General features: G+C 33.0%; 1 protein-coding gene across 1 annotated transcript in view; it reads right to left on the reverse strand.

Moving 5' to 3' along the window:
• LOC136029039 (methionine synthase-like) overlaps window positions 1–19,918 on the reverse strand; it is an 84,658-nt gene that overhangs the window by 40,740 nt on the left and 24,000 nt on the right. The window contains exons 6-10 of the mRNA XM_065707073.1: window positions 13,167–13,362; window positions 11,455–11,685; window positions 9,105–9,196; window positions 3,032–3,205; window positions 778–930 (exon numbers count right to left, since the gene is read on the reverse strand). Of these exons, the coding sequence (XP_065563145.1) occupies window positions 778–930; window positions 3,032–3,205; window positions 9,105–9,196; window positions 11,455–11,685; window positions 13,167–13,362 (846 nt within the window). The remainder of the gene's footprint in view (window positions 1–777; window positions 931–3,031; window positions 3,206–9,104; window positions 9,197–11,454; window positions 11,686–13,166; window positions 13,363–19,918) is intronic.

Below are 19,918 nucleotides of genomic sequence, written 5' to 3' on the forward strand. Positions count from 1 at the left end.
TCCAAGGACAACAAAAATGGAATCTAATTGTTTGAGGTGGTTAAGTGAAAACTTACACAGTCACATACATTTAAAAATAGGACTGAACGGGAATTTAATTTTTAATAAGACCTCAAAATCCAGTTATACGATTTTTGGTAGTAAAGACGCAACATTAGAAAAAAAAGCGAAAAATCAGAAAAAAAAACTGAAAACACGCGACAGACTCGTATCCAAAATTTTTTTTCGTGGAAAGGGGTTATTTTTTCGGCGCAAAAAAAATCGTTGCAAAATGCATCAAAAATTTGTTTATATGCATTTCTGTTGATTTTTTGTAGGTTGAATGAAATTTTTCATTCAATCTACAAAGGGTCCTAACTGAGCACCCCCCCCCCCGGATACAGCCTTATATGGCAGAAAACAAATTTAAGAAGGCGTTGCTTACCGTTTAAGGTTCAGTTGTATTTAAGAATCAACGGACTGCTAACGTTCAAATTTTAAGGGTATTTAAATAATCTTTTGTTTATCAAATAGGTTATCTGTTTTAAATCCATACACAGACGAAAGACCGTTCGCTAAAAGCTGACATAGTTATTTAAGGTAGACAATGGAAAACTGATCTCAGTTCCCCCATGCCGATTTTCATAGCCTGAAAAGTTACTGCAAGGCTTTATGTAGTTTGTATCTCAATAACTCATATTATTTAAAGACTTTGAACAACGTAACCCCCCACCTGAAATCCATGTTTCCAAGTATTCATTGCTTTTAAAACATTTAAGCATGAATAAGTATACTCACTTGACCAACTTCATCAAAGGCCATAACTACGACTGCTGCTCCATGTTTCTTTACATATCTGGCCTTTTGAAGAAAGTCTTGCTCACCTTCCTTTAAACTAATAGAGTTGACAATGCTCTTTCCTTGACAACATTTTAAGCCAGCTTCTATGACCTGTAACAATAACAAACATACAAAGTGTAATAATAATATATATCGTTGCGTTGCAATAATAACATGCAATGTTTTTATTAAATAATAAAGTTGATAATACCCTTTCCTTGACAGTATTTTAAGCCAGCTTCTGTGTCCTGATAAAATAAAAAAAAAACGTAATAATAATACATATATTGTGCTACAACAATATCGCGGAAACTGGAAAGGTGCAATAATGAACATATATATATATATATATATATATATATATATATATATATATATATATATATATATATATATATATATATATATATATATATATATATATATATATATATATATGAATTTTTTACCAATTCTGAATTATCTGTATCGTTAGAAAGTATAGGAAAAACTGGTAAATAAGAAGAAAATTAGAAAAGTTTTTCTTTTTTAAGTAGCCTACACATGTGCTTACATATGTGTTTTCTTAGAGCGACACAAGCGAAAAAGAAAAAAAAAGGTGAAATGAACAAGGAAAATAAATTTTCAATCTCTAGTTCTCTAGTGGTTTCTAGCTTCTACTATTACAATCCTTAATTAAGGAAACATGTGCATATAGAAGCGCCTTAAATTAAATACAGTTCGATTAGTAAATATCTTTGCTATTAAATATAGATATTAAAGAGCCTGTCTATAATATAGAAACATAAAAAAACATGAGATTATATCCACCAAATCGATAAAAAAATATGCTAAATACCTACATTGGCTTTAGAATATTTTCTTAAAATTCCAAGGACAACAAAAATGGAATCTAATTGTTTGAGGTGGTTAAGTGAAAACTTACACAGTCACATACATTTAAAAATAGGACTGAACGGGAATTTAATTTTTAATAAGACCTCAAAATGCAGTTATACGATTTTTGGTAGTAAAGACGCAACATTAGAAAAAAAAAGCGAAAAATCAGAAAAAAAAACTGAAAACACGCGACAGACTCGTATCCAAAATTTTTTTTCGTGGAAAGGGGTTATTTTTTCGGCGCAAAAAAAAATCGTTGCAAAATGCATCAAAAATTTGTTTATATGCATTTCTGTTGATTTTTTGTAGGTTGAATGAAATTTTTCATTCAATCTACAAAGGGTCCTAACTGAGTACCCCCCCCCCCGGATACAGCCTTATATGGCAGAATATAATGCTGTTTCTGGTTTCTAGCTTCTACTATTCTGTAGTCTACTAAATCTGTAGTGGTTTCTAGCTTCTACTATTACAATCCTTAATTAAGGAAACATGTGCATATAGAAGCGCCTTAAATTAAATACAGTTCGATTAGTAAATATCTTTGCTGTTGACAGGATATTAAAATGAAGCAAACAGGTTACTCTGCCTTCCTTGACAAAGTCTCGGGTTGTCACCTTTGGTCTTCAATGCTACACTTGCCCAATCAGCTGCCCAAATCAAAAAGCACCAAGTACATTCCGTTCAAAACAACATCATTTTTTTTCTATTCAATTGACATTTTAAGTCAAACCTTTTGATGTCAATTATCTAGCCTTATAGTGCTTGTACTTATAAAAATTAAGCTGAAACTCTACAAGAGATTATCTAAAATATCCAAAATAGCACAAACAGATTTCCAAATTATGATAAAGAGGCGTTCAGGTGCATTTTAAAGCAAGATCAAGCCAGGGTACATTTTCGAACATCTATCCGCGTTACAACGTTTATTTCCAGGGAGACGAGTTACAGTCAAGAATTCAGTTCAAAAGCCTTAATCTCATCCAGACAATCAGGTACTGTGTTTACTCCTATCATCAAATTTTATTTTGTTAAGCCGTGTGCAGATACATGTCGAACTAGACTTCAATGCCTAGATAGGGTTATCAGACCAGATATACACCTGGGCCTGAGAGTATAGCTAGATATCATAGTGAAAGTTACTTATAAAAACGAAGAAAATCAAAATAAATACGAAATGAAGAATGCTTGTGACTCCAAACCAACAGTAGATTTTAAAATCATAATCTCTAAAATATAGAGTCAAAAAAGTGTGACAAGTTCCCTATTTACACACCAACAATAGAGGCTATCCAAAAGATTGATAAATTAAGTAAACATAGTAAAACTAACTTACTGAGAAATTGCTCGAATCGATGCATATGGGTACTTTTGAGATATCTGGTTCGCTAGAAATGAGATTCAAAAAGCGAGTCATGGCGGCAACGCCATCTAACATGCCTTCGTCCATATTTACGTCTATGACTTGGGCTCCATTCTCTACCTGAGTCTTAGCAATTTGAAGAGCTCGCTAAATAAAAAGAAGTAATTTAATGTATAACTTAGTAAAATTACTGAGGCAGAAACAATGTTTCTGTCTCAATAGTATCAAAAACCTTAGTAGAAATACACTTTACACAAACAGTAGGCATGTCGGATACTATTGTGGCTTCTGTGGCTTAGCTGAGACCTTGAAAGTTCATTTAAAAAAAAAGAATATGTCCTGCAAGATTTCAAGTTTCTAGCTTGAATAGTTTAACCGACACAAATGCTTCCACTTGATTCGATGTATGTTTATTAACTAGCTGAAATCTCCAAAAACTACCTCACACCTCTACTCATCACTCTTCGAATCAGATCAATGCCTCGCATCTGATTCTCAGCCCTATTTTAATAAAGATTTGATAACAATATTTGATTCTAAAAAATATTTGGACTATTTGATTGCCATTCTTAAATATGATCGCACCAGAAACACGTAAAAGGAACTTCTCTACTTGTTCTTAACTGTCTGCTTTCTCTTCCCCTCTTTTCCCTCTTTCTTCTTTCCCTTTCTTTCCTCTCTTTCCCCTTCTTTCTTCTCACTCCCTTCATATGATTGCACCACAAATACGTAAAAGGAACTTCTCTACTTGTTCTTAACTGTCTGTTTTCTCTTTCCCTTCTTTCTTCTTTCTATTCCCCAGCTTCAATACAAATATTAATCAAAATCAATTCTAAATGTGAGCTAATCATTGGCAAAAATGTTCTTGAAGCAAATGAAAATTGCAAGTACCCCTAGATTCAGGTTGAAAGCCGTCAGGAGTAACGATTTTAGCCAAATTCATAATGAGATTTTACCAGCCCTAAGATTAATCAAACTCAGAAATCCGTTCCTACCTGATTGTATTAACCAGATAGCTTTTAACTAAATTTCAAAATAGAATGTGCCATAATTTCTTATTTTGATTTCGAAGATACAAGCTAATCATAAAAAATAGAGGAATATTCCGTTTCGTCAGCGTTAACAAGTTCGGATCAACTGACGTTTGATTTTGATTAAACCTAGATGAGGGAGGTATCACTGGGTTTGGATTCAACTGGCTCCAGAAATTAGGTCTAGCTGAATCTTTTTGCTACTAAAAATTTTCCTGTAAATGGGCCTTTATATTATGTCAAGCGCTATTGGCTCCAAAGCTAGCAACAACTTTAATTTCTTTCTCTCGTCTTCTAGTTACATCAATTTGGCATTTTAATTATTAACAAGATTTAAATAAAATGATTTAACCTTTTCCTTTATGTATATCCGATCGTGCTATATTCACCCTTCTGGTGGCCATGGAAATTTAGCTTGCTCTGTATTTAAATTCATCATTGACATCTTCGTCTTAAAAACAAAATATTTCAAAAATGGATGGAACAAAATATTCTTGGAATACTTCAATTTTGGTTTCCATAAACATCCAAATAGGCCGGTAAATGGCATACGATTGGAAGCTCAAAAGATACTAGGAATAGTAGATAATAACAAATAAGGATGAAAGGCAACTTTTATTGTACTTTTTAATATTTAAAGGGATAAATTCAATATGTATTCGCTAAAGACCTGCAGTTTGGAAATAATGGCAAGCATTTTCAGGGAAATAAGATACTATTCGCTTAATTATTCCAAAAGATGGTAATTCCTACTAAAAGATGGCACTACATGCATGTTTCAGTCTTAAAGCAAAATATAAAAAGAACTGTGAAAGTGTAAGATCCCAAATTTATGGTAACAGTAGTTCTACTGCTTGTCATTGCTTCAAGGTTTTTAAGAATAGCTAATTTACTGTTGAGCTCAACCGAAGACCTTGGCGTATTATAGACACCAAGCGTACCTACCCAAAGGGATCCCAATGCGTCTTTTCTTTATAGGCAGAATGCACCCTACATAGATTACCAACCTTAAAAGAGAGAAGGACGACATTTTACCCATATAGCCAATCTTGTACATTTCGCTCAAAGGGAATTTTAAATAACTCATCTTGGCTACGTAATTTCACTCCCAGTCGAACGTTTATTTTACAAAAAAAAACAACATGATGAATGGGTCTTGGCGTTTATCCAACAGAAAATACCCCCCTCCCCCATATGGACAATTTCTCCGCATGCAAAATTCAACAGCCAAAGAGAAAGTACACAATAGGTACCTCAAAACGTCAATCAGATGTCCTAAGGGGTAACAAAAGAATCAGATGTCAAAAATAGTTATAGGACCGGAACCGGTTGGTTTCCAATCGCTTTCGACTTATAAAAAAGGACTAAAAATCCCAGTTCCGGATCAAATTTGCATCCTCCGAAGTTTGTACGACATGAGGCGGAGGTGGGGATGAGGAAGGGGCAGTCCCCCTCCCTATATGGAATAAATTCTACTCAATTTATTAGTGACAATTTTTAGTGCTCACAATATTGAAAACTATTATTTACGAGTAAGCCAGAATTTCTTTAATGAGTCTTTAGTTTATTATGAAATGATTTAACCTTTTCGTTTATGTGTATCCAATCGTGCTCTCTCCAACTGTATTGTATCACCGAATCCTTTAAGACCTAACAAATATTTTCGATTACTTGAGTCAGAATTTAGGACGATTAAATAAAACTGAAAGTTATTAAATAACTGAAAGTTAGGAGCAACATTAAAATTTAAAACGAACAGAAATTACTACATGTACGAAGGGAGGTGCCCCCTCCTCAGTGCCTCGCTCTTTACGCTGAATTTTTTAGTACTTTTAAAAAAGTTTATTGTTCTAATTAAACGACCGTTCTGTTTCAGGAGTCATCTTTAAAGAATCGGGACAAAATTTAGACTTTAGCGTAAAGAGCAAGGTGTTGAGGAAGGGGTGGCCCCCTTCATATGCGTAATAATTTCTGCTCGTTTTAATTTCTAATGTTGCTCCTTACTTTCAGTTGAATTTTTTTTAACCTTTTTTTTAAAAAATGCCAGAAAATCTGGCCCCACCTCCGTGGAAAATCCTCCTCCCCACGGAAATATCCTCTAGATAATTGAATCCCGGTGAAAATTTACATCGGACAATTATCCTTGACAACTCCACGCGTAAAATTGAGACGGAAAAGTGAAAGCAAGACATAAAAAAAGGAATTGTATAGGAATTCTGTCAAATTCCCCCAGTGTATAATTTACTTGACTTTTTCGCCCCCTGGAAACTTCCCTTCCCATAGAAAATCCCCCCTTGGAGAAACCTCCAGTAGAAAATTCGTCCCCACCACCCACCTGAAAATGTATGCAGACTCCCCAGTAACAAATACTATGCGTAAACAATGGGTAAATTTTATAACTTAAAGACCTTGGTGAGGGGGAGAGGGGGGATATGTTATATCCAAAGGCATAGTTATTGATTCTTTCAACTATGATGAACAAAACGGCTATTTCAAAATTCTGATCAGACGATTTTGGGAAGAAAGGAGCGGGGGAGGAGGCCCAGTTGCCCTCCAATCTTTTGGTCACTTAAAGCACGGCACTAGAACTTTCAATTTCCGTTCAAACGAGCCTTCTCACGATGTTCTACGACCAATGGATCGATATAATCACACCTGGGAAAAAAACCAAAAAGAAACACGCATCCGTGATCTTTCTTCTGGCAAAAAATACAAAATTCGCATTTTTGCCAATAGGTTTGAAACCTCTACAGTAGGGTTCTCTGACGTGCTGAATCTGACGGTGTGATTTTTATTTAGATTTTATGACTTTTAGGGGGTGTTTTCCCCTTTTTTTGAAAAGCAGGCAATTTTCTCAGGCTCGTAGCCTTTAATGGGTAAAATTAAGCTTAATGAAATTTATATATTTGAAATCAGCATAACAATTCGACTTTTTTGATGTATCTATGGGTATCAAAATTCCGTTTTTTAGAGTTTAGGTTACTATTGAGCCAAGTCACTCCTTACTTACAGTTCGTTACCACAAACTGTTTGATTAAAGACGTTACATGACTGGTGATCTAAAACGTATTGCATAAATTATTACCGGTACTGCAAATTTCTTTTATATCTATCTCGTTCTTACCGGAATACAAAACTGGTTAAAAAGTATTATGCGACAAATATTACTGGTGTTTTCGAAAAATTACCTGTCAAGCTAGCTATTGAAGCGCTTTATAGGCTAGGATGTTTTCATCGCCTTGTCCGTCATTTTTTCTCTATGTGATTAAATTTATTTCTTGTTTTACTTTTGCAGTTTTTCTTTTGTATTTACTCCACTTAACCTCTGTTTTGGGAAGTTGGTGACAAACAAATTATTATTATTATTATTATTATTATTATTATTAGAATCATTATTGCTCCTTAAGTCCCAACCATTGCAAATTTTACTATTATACCAATTTATATTTTAACTCTGACTGAATTTTTTTGGTTTACCATATTCAAAATAATATTATGGCATTTTTTTTTTACATCACATCTGATCCCTGATCTATTTCTGACGATATTGCAATAGCTTCTGCTAAGTTTGTAAATGTCCATGCATCATATACATAACTGATATTGAAAATTTCAATAAATTTATAGGAGTAGACACCATTCATGTAAATATACAAGTAAAAATCAAGGACAAAGATCCTCCAGTCACTGATGGCACACAAGGCGTCGGCAATTGTATGAGTAAACGTCATTCGTGTACATATACAAGTAAAAAACAAAGGCGAATATCTTCCAGAGCCATAGATGGCACACAGGGTATCGGCAATTATCAATGTTTCAGTTGCGAGGTCGTTCTAGCAGAGATACTTAGCAAGCTTGACGACCGACTACGCGACAATTAGCATCGAAGTCCGTATTGCCTAGCAGAGATCAATCTACTACGGTACGACAGGATAGATATACATGTGAATTAACATACAATCTTGCTATAATTCTGACATCCACATTTGACTTAAAAGTGTTTACGAAGAGGTTTATGTTTTCTTTCTTTTTAGTAATGGATGCTAAAAGTACTTATTTTAATTCCGGAATTTGGTTTCCAGAAACGTCTTACCGATTAAATTTTGATAAAAATCCACAATAAATAAATTGTATATGTTTGTTGTAGATATGCACAACAAGGATGTTGGATAAAAATCCAACAAAACAAAAATAATTATAAATAAACAAAATAGGGGGAGAAAGGGCATTCCAAAACACGGCCCAGGCCACCTTTGAATACAGCCTACCAAGCAAGTTGGGGTAGTTACATATCGGCCGTCAAGCTACTAGTGCCTTTCTCTTGCATTTTTCAAAGAAAAAGAAATTTAAAAAAAGTAACAAAGGAAGGATTTTTATTTCGTCAATGAACTATTGTCTGAATTATTGGGCATTATTCTTTTTTTGCTGTTAGTAAACTCATTTCCTCAAAAAAAAAGTACTTATTTTAATTCAGGTATTTGGGTTCCAGGGACATCTTCCCAATAAAATTTTGAAACAGAACTGACGTCTAAATAACAATTCACCTTAAAACTACTTGACAATAATATTGAAAGAAAGCATAAAAGCACAGAAAATGATTTTCTCTTAATATTTTAGTCTTTATAATAAAAAATAAGGAAAGTGTTGCAAGATGACCTTTTTTTTCTTTGTTTAGCACCCTACTGCAAGGGTAGTTAACTCTTGCATATCCAAGCATCCGATATTTGATTAAGACTATGGCACTATCCAAATTGAATCCTTACATAAAACAGTACATCATGATATAATTCCTAGTCTTATTTTCACGAGTCTTTAGTTTTCAGTGGCCTACAGAGTATACTTGATATAATTATCATTACTTGTGTAAACTTAAAATTGGACCAAGTAATTACGAAAGAGCCGGGTATATCTAAGATTTATTTTTTGAGACAGTTAGTACACAGACATATGCTGTCATAAGTATTACTCAAATTAGTTATGGTGAAATAGGAAATAAGAAAATTAAAGCAATTTACCTCATAATTTCCTTCTTTAATCAAACGAGCAAATAGTCTGGAGCCAGCAACATTACACCTCTCACCAATGTTGACAAATCGACTAGTTTTATCTAAAATATATTGAAAAACGTAATTAAAGAGAAAACACAACATGAAAAAAAAAGTTACTCGGTGCAATTTTAAACATGAGAAAACAAGAGAAACAAGAGAAATGAGAAACATGAAACATGAGAAAACATGAAAAAAAGTTACTCGGTGCAATTTTACTGACATATTCCTGTAAAAATATAACTAGAAATTATTTTTAGAACAACAAAGAACTGTTTGAACAGAAACAATATACTTGGAGAGTAAATATTTAAAGATCTTTCAACGAAGCATACACAATTATGAGATAAAATTTCCTACTATCCCTCCACTTTTGAAATTATGTTTGGTTAACCTTTTAGGGAAATTTTATGTGTTAATACATAGCAAATTTTTGCTTACAAAAGTGAATTTAGAAAAAAAGCTTTACCATGTTAAAAATTGTTGATTAAGAAATATATTTCAAAAGCGCTTATGGATAAGATTAGACCCCATTTTCCAGAATTTTCCGCCTAAATAAATGATTCTAGGGATAACAAGTATTACATTTTTTTTCTCAACAGCAAGCTAGGGAACGCTCAAGGTGGATTGATTTAGAGAATATTTATGCTATGTTATCAAAAACTACTTTGCATTCTTGTTTTTCTCTTGGTTTATTAGAGATCATTATTTTTTTTTTTTTTTTTAATTCTAAAATGTAAATCTCGTCTACTTACTCTTCATTGCTAATATTTTCATTTATAAATGACTAAACTCCATTTCAACTCTAATTTGTATAGAAACGAGTCAGTTTTGGCACCTTAGCTTTTTTATTATAGGACACAAACGAAGCGGCAACACAAAATCTATATCGAAATATCTTAACACAATAATGTAAAAGTTAGACAAGCTTTCCTCTAAAAATAAAAGATATTTTTATTCTACAGAAATATTTTTTCATATATATGTTACCATGAATGTCCGAAATTGGTGAATGTCGACATTCCCCGCTGAATTTTCGAAATGCCTTTTTTCTCCTTGGATTTAGTCAGCGTTGCCAGTTACCTTTTTCACTTTATTGCAAGATTTGATGATGACAGGTTAGGTTAGACTAGGTTAGCTTAGCATATATAACCCATTTCTGTTATTTATAACAAAATTTAACCTATCCTAACAGAATCTAGCCTAACCTAACTTTAACTTTTACCATCATAGCTTGCATAAGACTGGAAACGCTGACTCGCATACCTAATTGAATCCAGGCAGAGAAAAAGAAATTTCAGGTATTCATCGGTGAATGTCGACATTAACCAGATTTCGGAGATTCACGGTAACATATATAAATCATAGATCTGATCTGACAAAGACCACTACTGTCTTGCGAAAATAACACAAGACACTTCGTTACACAAAAAAAAACCATTAGGCTGAATAAAAATTACCAAAGTGCAATTCTATATTTGACCTTTTCCCATCTAAATATTAAACTCGGATCAGATAAAAGATTCCACCTGTGGCCTTTTTTTAGTTTTGAAGCTACAAAATACATATCGACTAGAATACTTAGTCTAGCCGGTGCGAAAAAATCTTGCCAAAATCCAAAACCCTTTCAGGAAAAATCACCATAGCGAAATAAAAGAATCACTAGAACTAGAGATAAATCACAAAGAATCAAAGCCTGTAACCAGCAGGAAGGAAAAAACATTATATAATTATCATTCTACAAATAAATTATTAACAGTTACACCCGTTGCTGAACATTCTTTGACATAATTATCGAAAATTAACCAGCTAGTAAGTTAACAATAGGTTCACTATTTCTTATTTTACAAAATATTTAATCGAAACAATGCCATTTACTGTTAATACAACATTGGAAATAGGTCTAAAATATCCGAAAGACTACAAAAGGCTTTTAACTTCTTATGAACGCAAGCAAAATTGAATATAAAGTTTAATAATTTTTTAAATCAGCATATAACAATATTTTTAAGAATGAACAAAAAATAACAAACTAAAGACTAAAAAATTAATCTAAACTATGAGTTATTTGAACACTAGCTATACCAAATCAAAATGACTTTTATTATTTCAAATGAAGGCAAATGGTAAATGAAATTAACAGCACTATTTCACCGATAAACTTTCATTTTTGAATCAATTAACAAAAATAATTGAACTTTCTCTCTTCATTTTTTTAGCGACATAATATAAATGGAATATAATTTCAGGATTTTTTTTCTACTATAATATAAACAAAATTCAATATCGAGCCAAAACGTCATATTCAAAGTTAACTTACCTATTCTAAACGGTTCCAATCCTGACAAAAGTGTGGCATCTCCAAAAGGGCTTTCGGGGGGCACACGCGGTCTGTACTGACTTACGACATGGGCTATTTGTCTGATATGATCTGGTGTTGTCCCACAACAGCCACCCACAACATTCACAAGACAATCTTCAGCAAAACCGCGTAGATTTTCTCCAGTTATTTCTGGCGTTTCATCGTAGCCTCCAAATGTATTGGGAAGACCTGCAAGCAGAGACAGCAAATAAAAATTCAGTTTGAGAGATATCTTTTCACATGGAGTCGAGTTACATAAAACTAATACACTAGCGCGGACAAAGTGTAGAAGCTCTGTTAACCTCCTTCCCCTTGCATGCGGGCCTATGATAGTCAACCTATGAATGTGTGAAACATACGCTTAAATGGAAAATTTAATAGCCATACATAATAAGGTTATCAAAAATTAGTGATATTTACAGGTAGTAAAATAAATTTAAGACAGCATCAAGAAATAATTTAAGGTTCTGATACAACAGAAGTGGAAAAAAAATTATTTTGAACCTAACTGCTTTCTTGTCCGTATCCCAAAAAGTCAAGTTTGGTTTTTATACCTCTGACTTGCATAAACCTTAAAACTTGGTATACATGAAACTTTAAAAAAAAAGAACATCAAGAAGAAACTTAGTCAAAGGTTAGCTTGACAAAAAAAATTCAAGCCAAAAAATGCCGGATATTTCTACTAAAATATTACCAAATATATTTTGCACGAGAAACAGAGATGGAGGGGGTGGTAGAGAAAATAAAAATAAAATTTATTAACAGTCGTTATCTAACATGTTTTTTGTTTCCTCTAGCTATTACCACTTGTTTTATAGTTATTTGCACATAATATAATTGTTGCTTGTGATGAGCATGAGGTAACTTTATTTTGACACAAAATATTGATTTGAAAAATAAACCATCACGTTCCTTATAGTAAATATCCTCTGTATATATTTTATTAGCTTTTTTACCTTTTCGGTTAGAAAGTAGCAAAAGCTACAATCAAAAATAAATACAAATTCAAAACAAAGCAGGCACTAAAATGAAGTTCAGGCCCGAACTTGTACACTGAATATATTAATAAGGCTAGGCCTACTTTAGAAGGAAGCAGAAAATTGAAGTTTTCAGTAAATTTTGAAGTCCCGGTATAGAAACCTGAAAAACATATAATATTTGAACCCTGTGACGATCTTGAAATGTTCATCATTTGCATAGAATTTCGTAAAACAAAACAGAGTGATATTACAAAAGCTATTTATCGCCAAAGTAAAAAAAAAAAAATATGAAAATAAATTATGCATAAATGGAGCTTTTCTGGCAACTTGGTTGAAATACAAGTTTTACAGATTGTGTAATGCCATGAGAACCTTCTAGGGTAGGCAGTATATTTTTGGCAGCATAGGTTTCCCATACTTGTGCTGTATATTGTAAAAACGTATTATTTACAAGGTAGAAGAACTATAACAGTACTGTATTCTGAAATTTGATTTGTTTATATTTTTAAACGGAAACTGCATTGAATCTAGCCTAGGAGCTACTCAAAGAAGTTCCTGTGATAGGCGTCTCGCGCACAAACTAAATTATTTCCGAGATTAGCAAATTTTCAAGCTAATGCTCATTTGTTAGAAAGATACTTCCTTTTTGATTTGAAGAAAAGATAATTGAAAAGAAAGAAAATAAATTACCAGCGTTGGGATAACAGATTACTTTCGCAGTTGTTGCTTTTCCAATGGCTTCAATGAATGGTCTCATTTCAACAGCCCCGAGTGCACAATTTAGCCCAATGCACATCGGATTTGCATGACTAACACTTATGACAAAGGCTTCACCAGTTTGTCCAGAAAGGGTTCTACCACTTCTGTCAACAATTGTTCCGGAAATCTAAAAAAATAAATAAATAATAGAATAATAGAATAAATAATAATATAATAAAATACAACATAATAATACAAAAACATATCAAAAATAAATTTTGCTTAAGTTTAACACATTGTCGCTAGTCCATATTTGTTTAATAGCAAACTTTGTACCGCGTGATTGATTTTGGAAATGATTGCCTCAATGTTGCACGTAAATTCGGCTGTACAATCTTCATGCATACATTAATTCAAAAACGTCCAGAAATTAAACAAAAAAAAAGTGTTTTTAAATGAAAGCAAGGAGCAACATTAAAACTTAAAACGAACAGAAATTACTCCGTATATGAAAGGGGCTTTTCCTCCTCAAAGCCCCGCTCTTTACGCTAAAGTTTGAATCTTTCTCTTAACTCTGCATTTTAAAACAGTAAAAAACTTTAGCGTAAAGAGCGGGGCGTTGAGGAGGAAAAGCCCCTTTCGCATACGGAGTAATTTCTGTTCGTTTTAAGTTTTAATTTTAAGTTTTAATGTTGCTCCTTACTTCCATTTAAAAAGAAAGTTTTTTTTGTTTAATTTCTGGATGTTTTTGAATTAATGCATGTTTTGATCTTGGCTCTCCGCACACAAATAATTAAAACGAAATTTGCGTATTGCGTATGCGTATTTGAATATCGTATGAGGGCCATCATATGCGTAATAATTTCTGTTCGTTTTAAGTTTTAATGCTTCTCCTTACTTTCAGTTGAATAAACTTTTTCATATTTATTTTTTCATTGTTTTTTTTTTAAATAATGCTAGAAAATCCTGCGCTCCCTTCATGAAAATTTTCTTCCCCCACGACAAATTCCTCCAAGGAAAGTTCCTCCAATATATCTCTTTCTTCTCAACCCTCCTTCCCCCAATCTAAAATTCCCCTGAAAACGTCTGTACACTTCCAAATAACCATTACTATATGTAAGCACTGGTCAAAGTTTGTAACTTGCAACCCCTTCCACGGGGACTGTGGGGGAATACGTCGCCCCCAAAGACATAGTTATAAGGTTTTTCGACTACAGTGAACAAAATGGCTATCTCAGAATTTTGATCCGATGACTTTGAGAAAATAATCGGCGTGGGAGCGACCAATTTAAGTGACCAAAAAATTTTTTTGGTCACTTAAAAAGGGCACTAGAACTTTTCATTTCCGTTAGAATGAGCCTTCTCGCAAGATCCTATGACCACTGGGTCGATACGATCATCCCTGGGAAAAAAAACAACAAAAAAACAAACAAATAAACACGCATCCGTGATCTGTATTCTGGCAAAAAATGCTAAATTCCACATTTTTTTAGATAGGGGCTTGAAACTTCTACAATAAGCTTCTCCAATATGCTAAATCTGATGGTGTGATTTTCGTTTAGATTCTACGACCTTTAGGGGGCGTTTCCTCCTATTTTCGAAAATGAGGTAAATTTTCTCAGGCTCGTAACTTTTGATGAGTCGATCTAATCTTGATGAAACCTATATATTTGAATGCAGCATTAAAATGCAATTCTTTTGATGTAACTATTGGTATCAAAATTCCATTTTTAGAGTTTCGGTTACTATTGAGCCGGGTCGCTCCTTACTAAAGTTCGTTACCACGAACTGTTTGATATATATATATATATATATATAGTTTTTTTAGTTTTTCAGCTTTTTTATTTTTTTTATTAGTTTTTAGTTTTTTTTTGTAGTTTTTGCCTTTTTTTAGTTTTTTCAGTTTTGACGTCACCTGATCCAGTTTTTTCAGGTGACGTCACCTGATCCATCCACAGACAGACAGACAACTTATTTTTATATATATAATAGATATATATATATATATATATATATATATATATATATATATATATATATATATATATATATATATATATATATATATATATATATATATATATATATATATATATATATATATATATATATATATATATATATATACATATTAATAAAGAATAAATAAAATAAGAATAGATAAAAGAAAAAATAGATTTCACAATAAGTACGAAATTTTCTATGCTAAGTGTATAAGTTACTTTACGTTGGGCCTTTTACACTTAAAAAAGTCCTTTCACAACAAGCCAACATAAAAAAAAACCATAACCATCCTAATTAAGGCCGTGATTTATTGAACTGATGGAACTCGAAAATCCCATTACCCAAGTACTCATTGGCGGAAGATATCGCTTTTAATATAAGGCCGCAGCTTCTTGAAGATGCTATAAAATGTTTGCTAGGATTTTGCTCTATTTCCTCTGATTACTTGGAAATCTTAGAAAATGTCTAGCTCTTTTTCACAAGTGTACTCTATGAAGGATATTGCTATTAGAACAAAATCAGTACTATCATGAGCTGAAGACAATAACCTGTAAGACGATTGCAACCATTTTTCGATATATTTCCTGTTTTTGAACAGTCCCATAGAATTTTTCAGCTACCTGAAATTTTTACAAGTTTTTTGCCAGAAAGAATCGTTTCAGATCCCCCTAGAGATCAAATTGACAAGCCGGTATAATTAACCTGATATTTCCGCCAATGAATAGGTGCTATTTGAAGGGTTTTTGACAATCAACGGTTTCTAGAGAATTGAGAGACAGAAGGCTATCATAACTTCAATTTTGAAGTTCGATGTTTTCAAGTTCACTTAATCACGGCCTTAACGCCAAGCATCAATACGATCATCAAAAAACAAGGAACGGACGTGGAGATTCAAGCCCTTCCCAGCTTACACAAAAGACTTTCTAGAGAAACTGTATTAGCTTGTAGTCGAGACATCTCATTCTGTTTCTACTATGTTGACTTTCCCGAAACGTACCATAAACTTACGTAGCACAAATTTCTAAGTAGAGCTCACGTTAAGGATAAATTTTTCCCATAATATAGGCTAATAAGACTTAACGTTAAGTTTTAAGTTATGCTACTACGAATGATTTCACGGGTCACGTGAAAAAAATATAGCAAGATAATACTTTCAAGAAAATTAAATAAAAAGATCGAATAGAGCAGGGAAGGAACGAAAAACACAGGGGACTGAAGGTAAGCACCAAACAAATGGATGTAATTTTGAAAAGGACAGCTATTACTCGCATCTGAGTCTAAATAAAGTCAAAACAAATACAAAAATAAATAACTGAAATTTAAGCTACAGTTTAGAACAAAAAGTTGCAAATAACTTTTGCTGAAGAAGAACCACAAATTATTTTATTGCTTTTCTTTTTCCTTTCCTGTCTATTTCTTATAACTTTCTCTGGTCCTCTTTATGATACTTTTTTTTTATTTATAGTCAAATTTGTCTTCCAATATTAATCGTAAATCAGAATAATACAAATAATCGTAATAAAAATCTTTGATTAGGATAGCCTGTAACTATATGTTAATGTAATAGAATAATATATAATATATCATTGACCTCTACAGGATCTGTATTTAAAATGCTCCAAAAATACTATGCCAACTGCTTCATGACATTAGGCAATATTTTACCTTCTTACTTTGAAGCTGTGTTTCGTTGTTTTAAGAGTTTTTGTTGATTGTTTGTCTTTTTTATTGTTTTTTTATGCAACTTTTTACGTTTTACGTATAGGTCAAGTCGACTTGGCACTGCCTACGTTACGAGCAAAATTTGTTACGTAAGATTACACAAAGTAACGCAAGGTCTAAATTCCTGCTAGTGGTGAAGGTTCTACAACGTATTGCAAAAAGACGTAAGTAAGAAAATGTCTACTTTCAGGAGAATTGAGTAAAGAGGTTGAATAGTGCAGAGAAGGAGCTAAAAGTACAGGGGATTGTAGGCAATTAACCCAGACTGTGGGCATGGGTATAATTTAGTTTTAGGCAATTTTTACTTACATTTAAGTTTAAATAGAAGTTATTGAATGTTTTAAAATTAGAAAGCAATTAAAAAAAGGATCACAGTCTCGAATAAAGTTGCTGAAAAAAGGAGCATGCGTTACCTTATTTCTTTATATGCTATTTCAAACCCATTTCTTTTTACTTACTCTGATGTTTATTCCTGATGATTTTTTTTACTATGAGTCAAATTCATCTTCTGATGTTAATGGTAGGCCATTATTACACGCTGTTGTAATAAATTTTGTTAATTAGCAAAGCCTGTAAGCATTTGTGGATGTAAAAGAATTAATAGACAAGTTATTTTTGCAATTCACGCTTGAGTTGATAATTTTAATTCATATTTTATACGACAGAGAAGAAAATTTCCTTCTCAGACAAAAATTCGTTGCTCTATCAGACCCAAATTTGCAGATGTTAATGTCAACTGTCTAAATAAATGACCAGCGGCATAACAACCTATTTACCTTGCTTTTGACAACATTAATTACGTTATCCAAAAGACCTTTGAAGGCAAGGGGGGAAGAGTTACTCTCCCTACTGAACTTGCTCAACCTTTCTTTCACTAGACGTGGAAACCCAACCCCTTTTAGCGCCAAATTTGAATCTTAAAACATAATTGGGAAATGCAATTTAGCAACCTCCTCAAAAGGAACTGTTTTGAGGTGGTTTTATTGTGGCTCTCCTAGTTAAAAAAAATTGAGTTTTTTAAACTAGGAAAGCCACAATAAAACCACCTCAGAACAGTTTCTTTATCCGAGGAGGTTGCTAAATTGCATTCCCTATTACGTTTAGATAAATTTGAGGGATTTTGAAAAAGAAGACACTTATAACAAAGGCAAAGAACTTTTAATTACAGTTTCACATTAGTTGAAATTGAAGCCCTTCAACAGTTGACGGTTCAGAATAATATAAAATAAACCAGTAAAAAAAAAGAAAAAAAAAGAAGTTTACAGCTACTTTGGACCATATTTACCTTCAATCTTCAGTCCCTTATAAAAAAAATATCAGTTTTAGAACAAAAAAAAACATGTCTTTTGATTCAGATATTAATACAGACATGAAGGGGATGACAATCAACTGAATTTACGATGGATTTTAAAGATGTTGATTTTGTGTTTTATTCCAAACATAAGACAATCAACTAGCAATTTTTTTATTAGGAAACGTCCAAGTAGAAAGCAATCGACGTTTCCTACCACGAAAATTAAGTCACGCTGATAGTGTTTTCTTTCATTAGTTTTTGCTGTGGATATTTCGATATAGTCATGTTTTCTTTTTCAAAATACAGCCCATAATTGTACATGTGCTTAATTTCCTAACATTAATAGCCCTGACAATTACAAGCGTCTAAGAACAAGCAATAATTAAGAATTTTGCTAAAATGGGAAGATATTCTATTAATATTCTAGTTCTGATCTCGTAAAAAATTACATAAAAATCTCGCAAAAGATTTCGATAATTTTTTTTTTTTTAAATTAGCCTATTAAGATATATGGGTTAATAAAGAAACGCCGAGTTTCTAGGGAAAAAAGATAACTGCATTAACAACGGTTTGAGAGTTGGATTGAGCAGAAACACAGAAACGGATACTCACTCATTCTAGAACTGATTTAACGATTAAAAAGTGGGGGCTTCAATTATTGCAGAAATTATTTGTACTTTAACCACCAATATACAGCAGAAACACGAAGCATATTAGATACGTACTTACATCAAAATGCAGACGCGCCAGTAAAAACGTATAAATGACTTATTGAATAAAATTTAATCGTGTAAGGAAAATCGGGACGAAACTATGGCACATACTTTTTTTTATACATATTAGTTTTCCTGTGACAAACAAAAATTATCGTATTTACAGCAGATCGAGATTTGAATCGAGCTTACAGGAGAAACGGATATTCACTAGTTCTAAAACTACTACTACTACAACTACGAGCTCGCTGCAGCACCAAGCTGTCTGAGGCCAACACAGCAACAAACGCTCCTCCTTAATTCAAACCCTCCCTCTTTACATCCTCCCAAAAAGTTCCCATTTTCCTTAGATCTTTTCTTACAAAATCCTTCGACTCCATTGGGGGACGACCTGCTTTTCGTTTTGCCCAAGACAACTGGCCAACAAGGATAATCGTTGGCAATCTGTCATCTTTCCTCCACAGAACGTGTCCAAGGCTTTTCATCCTTTCTCATATTACCGAGGAGTTCGTGGTAACGAACTGTAGTAAGGAGCGACCCGGCTCAATAGTAACCAAAACTCTAAAAAATTTAATTTTGATATCAATAGCTACATCAAAAGAATCGCATTTTAATGCTGATTTTAAATATATAAGTTTCATCAAGTTTAGTCTTACCCATCAAAAGTTACGAGCCTGAGAAAATTTTCCTTATTTAGGAAAATAGGGGGAAACACCCCCTAAAAGTCGTAGGATCTTAACGAAAATGACACTATCAGATTCAGCGTATCAGAGAACCCTACTGTAGAAGTTTCCAGCTCCTATCTACAAAAATGTGGAATTTTGTATTTTTCGCCAGAAGACAAATCACGGGTGCGTGTTTATTTGTTTGTTTTTTTTCCCCAGGGGTCATCGTATCGACCAAGTGGTCCTAGAATGTCGCAAGAGGGCTCATTCCAACGGAAATGAAAAGTTCTAGTGCCCTTTTTAAGTGACCAAAAAAATTGGAGGGCATTTAGGCCCCCTCCCACG

Source organism: Artemia franciscana, chromosome 7, assembly GCF_032884065.1.
Source record: "Artemia franciscana chromosome 7, ASM3288406v1, whole genome shotgun sequence".
NCBI lineage: Eukaryota > Metazoa > Arthropoda > Branchiopoda > Anostraca > Artemiidae > Artemia > Artemia franciscana.